The sequence below is a fragment of the Oryzias melastigma genome, linkage group LG7, assembly GCF_002922805.2.
Source record: "Oryzias melastigma strain HK-1 linkage group LG7, ASM292280v2, whole genome shotgun sequence".
Taxonomy (NCBI): Eukaryota; Metazoa; Chordata; class Actinopteri; order Beloniformes; family Adrianichthyidae; genus Oryzias; species Oryzias melastigma.
In genome coordinates this window covers 14923799-14930712 of record NC_050518.1, presented here as the reverse complement: position 1 = coordinate 14930712, position 6914 = coordinate 14923799, and the positions used below count along the sequence as shown (strand labels likewise).

Sequence of the window (6914 nt, the reverse complement as noted above, 5' to 3'; positions counted from 1 at the left end):
ATAACACTTTCAAATCTTCATTTTTAAAATCAAAGAAACACAACTCCAGGCTGGGACAAAAATGGCGTTGACCTTGAATGAAGACACCGTTCAAGCTTAAAAGAACATTCTTATGTGGAGGAGCACCAGGAAACCAAAAAAATAAAAATAAAAAAATCCCAAAACAAGAGGAAAGAACATTTCATAAGGATGCGGGGGATATAATGTATGCGGCACGACTTAGCTCCATGTACATCAGAAGCTATGTGCAACAGGAAAAAGCACACAATCAGGAACTGCTTCTATGCACGGAAACGCACAAACAGAAATCTTTGGATCAAGCGCGTGTTCAAAGGTAGATTTTTAAAAGTTTTGCTGGAGAAAAAAAAGTAAAAATCTTTATTTAAAATAACAAAAAACACCCGATAACGAAAGGACTGACGGATAAAAAGTGTTCATCTTTTGTGGCCTCCCATCAGTTAAAATGATCGTTAAGAGAGCTGCAAATGGAAGCAAGAGGTCAACACCAAACCTACAATCTGCTCCCGAAGGAATCAGGAATCAAACTCTTTTAGTTCAGACTTAATCTGGATTTTTTTCTTAAAAAAAAAAAACATTAAAAAAGGATAACCAACTAGCACCTCTGTAGCAAAGACTATCCTAGGAAAATAAGAATGATCTGGATTATCACAAATCAAAAAGGAAAAACAACAAAAATGGCGGTATGAAAGAAGATCTGCATGCACCGCTTACGAAAAGAGGCCCTTTGCTTTCCCTCTGATGGTTTCCGAAAATAAAAACTGACCTAAGACCCAATAAGAAAATTCCACTTTAAATATCAAGCCGTACAATCTGTGCAAAAAACGGTATGAGATCTACAAAAGCTTATATATATTTATATATCATACATTATTTACAATTCATATTCACATGTAAAAGAGAAAACCTTCCAAAATGAGAGATCTTAATACTGCAGTACCGTTTCCACTTCAGCTTCGCCCTCAGAGGGAAACCAGGAGGAGGGGTTATTGCTAAAGACCTGTACGCCTTTAAACGCCTTCCAGCTTCATTCAATAAAACCAATCCGCCTCATTTGTGCATTTTTAGCTAAAATTTACCTCTAAAAGTGTCGAAGCTGCTCTGATTTTTTCAGCTGGTTTCCACTGAGGAGCGAAGACGGCCACCGTACCTCATTTCCAAAGTCTGAACTGGGAGGGGACACAAAAATAAGCAGGAAATGTTTGATGCGAAATTCTTGGGGTAAAGGCCTCTATATTGCCACAATCCTTCTGGTGTTGGCTTTTCCGTAAAGTGCAACCAGCCAACGAGTAATTCCCTCGTATTTCGTGACACCCTGGAGGACACGATGTGCTACTGCTTAATGACATTCATGTGAGCGTCACAATCTGGCGGCTCGTCAGCGGGAGGAGCCGCTGTAGGAAAACCATCCTCCAGGAGCAAAAAAAAAAAAAGAGACAGGAATCAGAAAAATACAGCTTCATGGTACATTCGGCAGAGTCTGTGGGGTCCCTGCTCCACCCGGGGAGGGAGGGCGGGGCTTGTGCCTGCAGAGTTCGTGTGTGGAGGTCCCAGATTGGTTTGTTCTCAGGTTGCCAGATGGAAAATACTGGCATTCGGTCCTAAAGGAAGTTCACTCCCCCGTGTGGTGAAGGTGCAGCGTGTCCCGTCCACCCCCACCGCCGCCCAGCGCAGACTGCCCGTGTCCTGGTCACAGAGAGCTGCAGCTTTCAGCAGTACTTCTACATTTTTGGAAAGAAAAAAAAGAGAGAAAACATGAGCAAGTGGAGGCAACTATTAAAAAAAATAAATTGACAACAATGCATGCGTGCAAACGTCATTTAATAATAAAATGTATTGTTTTTTGGAGCATGAAAAAAAGGTTTCCTTGGGAAAGTTTGGTAAACACTTTTAGAAAGTATATTTGCTCTGAAAAAAAATATCAAACATGCTTTTTAGCATTCAAAAGAAACACAAATAATTCATATTTTAAAGTGAAATATTGTCTTTTTAAAATATATTTTTAAATCACCGTCACTTGTGTCTTTAACAATTTCTTTTATAGTTCATTTAAAACCCTCATTTGTAAAAGCTGTGTTTAAAAATTGTTCATTCTAGATGCAAAAATGTACAACTGCCATCACAACACAAAAACAAACAAAACAATAAAAGCTGGAGATGAAGTAATGCATACAGTCATGTTAAAGAAACGGATTCCTCACTAGATCCAGGTTCACTTTTCGCGGTCTAGTCGTTTTGAAGATTTTTTTAAAGCATATTTGCATCTTCTTTTGCTTCCTATTGGCTGTAGAATTTGTCAATAATTCTCCTCCATGAAGTCTCTCCTGTATATAATGTACCGAGCTTGCCAATTTTAAATAAATCCTTGATTGGTGCTTTCATTCTTAATTACCGTATTTTCCACACTATGAGATACACTAATATTAGGAGTAGTTATTAGTAGTAGAGTTTTTTTGTACTTAATTCATACACAAGGTGCACTGTATTATAAGGTGCAAAAAAAAAAAAAATTAACAGAAGCAAAACAATGAGTTTAGTGAAACTTTATTAAACTATTTAACAAACTGCTCCTATTATATTTTAATCAATCTTCTCCCACAAAACATCTTTAATGTTTGAATTAAACAGCTGCGTAATTCCGTCATCAAACATGTTGGTTTCCTCTCACTGTTGTCAGAGTCTGTCTCATTGACAGATCTTTGTTCATCAATGATACCGACGGTCTTAGTGAAAGCAGATCTTTAGCCCTGGAGTCAACAAACTTTCACATATATCAGCATATTTATTGTGTTTTCAATTTATATATATATATATATATATTTTTTTTTTAAGTGAAGTTATTGTGATTTTGTATTTTTCTACTTTGTACAGTGTCCTTGAGTGTTTTGAAAGGCACTTTCAAATAAAATGCTGGTAATATGGTAAACTTTACCGTCGTCCTCATCGTTTCCCAAGAGGACAACTTACCAGAATCTCTGTCTGTGACTCAAAATGCGAACAGCGTGATCATGTCTGCGCTTCTGTGTCAGCGAGAATCGGTCTGACAGTCAATCGAACTGAGACTTCCCAAAGTTGAACAAGAACATTTGACAGATTTTGGAACTTGGTACACAAAAAAGGTGCACCGGATTATCAGGCGGACAGTAGATTTCTGAAAAATGTTTAGGCTTTTAAGTGCTCCTTACAGTGTGGAAAACACGGTATTCAATTTATGACTTATTACTTGTGTTTGTTCGTTTCAGATCTTTTTTTTTGTATTACTTACCATTTCTAAATCCCATCCTTAACAATAGACTTATTTTTCTACTAAAGTTTGAACTTTGAAAGTTTAACCAAGAGAGAAAAGTGTGAAAATGTTCATGATTGTGAGAAAAGTGTGGAAAGTGCACAGAGAGGAGTTTAGAGCCTTAAAACATATAATCCTATTTTATGAATGTCAGCGATCGTCGATTATTAACTCCCGGGAGTTCCTTCCTATGCTTAACATTAGTGTTAATGCACATAAATCCAAACACAACCCAAACATGTTCCTTTCTTTGAGAATGTTATCTTTTACTTTGAAGTTCTCCACAAATAAAGAGTGTGAAAGTCGTCACATGTTAAAAGTTGCTCACAGGAGAGTAAATCATTTTACTAAGACTTGCATAGGAGTCCACTGGATTTTTGACTTTGCACTTACACAGATCTACTCCACCGAAATGTTTTCAGGCTTGATCACTTGAAAGTCTAATAATCTACAAACATACGCACAAAATGTGAAAATTTCCAGAAGTTCTGTTGTAAGAAACATCTTTTCTCTTTCAGAATTAAAGCTCATGCACTCATCAATGGAAAATGAAACCCTTCTACTTTATTTTATTAAACGGTTTTGAGTCTAAAGTGTCGTATAAAAACGGAAATGTTGATGATGGGACACCGTGAAGTGATTTAGCTTTAAGCCATGAAATAAATTCAGAGTAGAAGCTTTTTTTTTATCTTCCTTTTCTCTTCATAATACATACCAACTCTCTCTGAACTGAAGTTTTCTGTATTGTGAAAATAAAGAGGATCAACAACAGAGAAACATTTTCACACCAGTGACCCCCCCCCACCACCACCACCCTCAGTTGCGTCACACTTTTCCGGCAGGACTCCGACTCTCGCCACATACCTGATCCGGCCCCATAGGCATGCGTCCCATAACCATTGGGTTCATTCCCATTTGCCCACCCATCTGACCCATGTGACCCCCTCCTCCACTGGACGGCATGCCCCCGTTCATCATCATCCCTCCGTACTGGGCCGGATTTCCCTGCTGCCCAAACTGCTGCTGAGGATATGAGGCGCTGATGGAGGAGAAGGAGAAGGGTTCAGAAGGGGACAGCCTCTATCTACCATCTATCTGTGGAAACATCTCCCACCTGGTCCGTCCCACTCCCCCCTGAGACCAGCCTTTCATGTCAGGACCCTGGTACATGGGGCCGCCCTGCGAGTGCTGTTGCATCATGGGGTTTTGAGGCCCCAAGCGGCCAGGCATCATGGCGTTAGGAGGACTGCCTCCCGACGGGCCAAAAGAGGGGTCTCCTTGTTGAGCCATCCCTGAAAACACAAAACTTGATTCAAACTGAGCTGTCGCAGGAACACGGAGCTGAAGAAGGAGGATAAAAACGCACCATAGTTGCTGCTGTAACCAAACTGCTGGGGGCCCGGCTGGGCCATGTTGGGCCCCCCCATGGGGCCGTCCATGCCGCCGGGAGCCGTGACGTTCGGAGGGGGGCTGAAGCCTCCGGCTGCTGCGGCGGCTGCAGCTGCCGCTTGCTGCTGCTGCTGCTGCATGAACATCATCATGCGCTGCCTCCTCATCTGCATGGTGACCACCTCTCTGCTGCGCTGAGCCATCATCTGAGCGTTCAGGAAGCCCGGCTGCACGCCGGACAAGAAAAAATGAGTGATTTTGAAAAAAAAGTTAACTTTGCAGCCGATCTGATCATCGCTTTTCTATAAAGTGCGACTGTGCAACTGATCAGGTAATAATTATTTTATTGGTTTATTTCATACGATATAACTGCTGTGAACAATATTTGAATTTTTTTTTTTTTTGTGAATGATTGGAAAACTTAAAAGTTTCACTTCATCACAGACACATCACCATGGCAACAACGCCGTACCTGTCCTCCCATGCCGGGCTGCATGCCAGGCCTCATGCCGGGGTTTCCTCCAGGGGTCTCCATCTTCATGCCCATGCTCTGTCGCGTCTGGTTCATGAACTTCAGCAAAAACGAAAAAGTGACGTCATGAGTTGATGCTATCTTTGTAGAGATAACAAATTCAATGGTGCTTAAAGTACGTAAATAAAAAAAAAAGAAGTAAAAACAAACAAAAAAAATGTTCTGGTTACTAACTGGTGCACACAAGATAACAAATTCAAAGGTGTACAGAGTCCCTAAAGCAGAGGACACCTAAACTTATCTAAAGTTCATGGATCATTAACATATTTTTAAGACGTTTTGATTTTTAAATCTATGTAAATGCAAGTGTAATTTAAAAAAAAAATAGCAACAGAATAAAATGTAATTTTAGATGCAGCGCACAAGTGATTCTGCTATTTTTAGCAGAGACCTGTGGGCACCTTGAGTGGTCCTTGAGGGCACCAGGTTGGTGACCCCTGACCTAAAGAGACATGGTACATAATAGGGACATATGTAAATGATAACTTGAAGTAAATAAAATAACCTCAACTAATGATATACCGGGGTTATAATTAGTATTCTTTATCAGTTTAGTTCATTATTCTGCTATTTCTACCAATAAAAAAAACTTAAAAAACTTTCTTTCCTATAGAAAAAAAAATTGTGTTTCTGATAGAACTTTTTTTTTTTTTTCTAGTTTCCACTAATCTTTTAGGCTTTTCTTCAGTTTGAAAGTGGCACAGATATGAATACTAACTGATTTAAGAGCAGAAAACTGTGCACACTATTTCATTTAAATGGTTAAAAATGTGTAGAAACATTTTACAAAAATCTTTACACAAATATCTCAAAAACTCGAACAAAGAAAAGCCTCAGTTTCTGCTCTGTTGTTTTTCATTTTTGATCTCATTCACACGAACACGGTTAGAAATAGACGAATTACAACCGTTTGCCACTAACTAATGTATCATACTACCTAATGTTTTTATTTAATTCGATGACAAGTAAACAATAAAATGTTCTATTATTTCTAAAAGTGGGTTTTAATCGCTCGCTTTGATACTTTTATTCAAATGCTCGGCGCTGTCAACGAGACAAAGCGGCGCTTAATTAAACCGTTTGTGAAAGATTAAAATTAAAGCCGTGCACAGATTTAGAGAGTTGGAGTGCCCCGTTGTCTTTGTTTAAACTCATTTTTCGAATAAACCAGAAGCCAAATGTACAAACACTTGTACAACTTGTTGACAGATCGTGACATTTTATTCACACTGATCTGTTTTTGGGATTGGTCAGGGAAGAGTTAGTAAGAAATACTTTATTTTCTACAGGAATCTTCTTCAGTCTGCAGAAATATCAGATAAAAAGTGACATGGTAAAGTTTTAGCATCATCAGTCTCTTTGTGTGGATGAATCCTGTAGCAATAAGATCAGAATTATGTTTTTAAATCTGTTTTTTTTCTCCAAAAAATAAAATACAAAAATAGTTAGGAGCTTTTCTGGTGTGAATATCCCACCACAAAATTGAAAATTATTCTTAGAATAAATAAAATGTAAAACAAAAATAATATTAAAAAGACAAATGAGGAAAAAATCAATTTAAAATAAAAAAACACAACTTTTTTTTAGAAATAAAGTACAATATTTGTGGAAAAGTAAGCCTATTTTACAACATTTTAATTTTTTAAATTTAAAATAAAATCTTTTCTCCTAATACAAGAGCTACACTGA

At 38.3% G+C, this 6914-nt stretch overlaps 1 protein-coding gene across 1 annotated transcript in view; it reads right to left on the bottom strand.

Annotated features, from left to right (window-relative positions):
• Positions 1–89: 89 nt before the first annotated feature.
• LOC112159059 (nuclear receptor coactivator 3) overlaps positions 90–6914 on the bottom strand; it is a gene marked incomplete in the record, with an annotated part of 70116 nt that continues 63291 nt past the window's right edge. The window contains 5 exon segments of the mRNA XM_024292892.2: positions 90–1739; positions 4169–4343; positions 4419–4596; positions 4671–4920; positions 5166–5264. Of these exon segments, the coding sequence (XP_024148660.2) occupies positions 1728–1739; positions 4169–4343; positions 4419–4596; positions 4671–4920; positions 5166–5264 (714 nt within the window).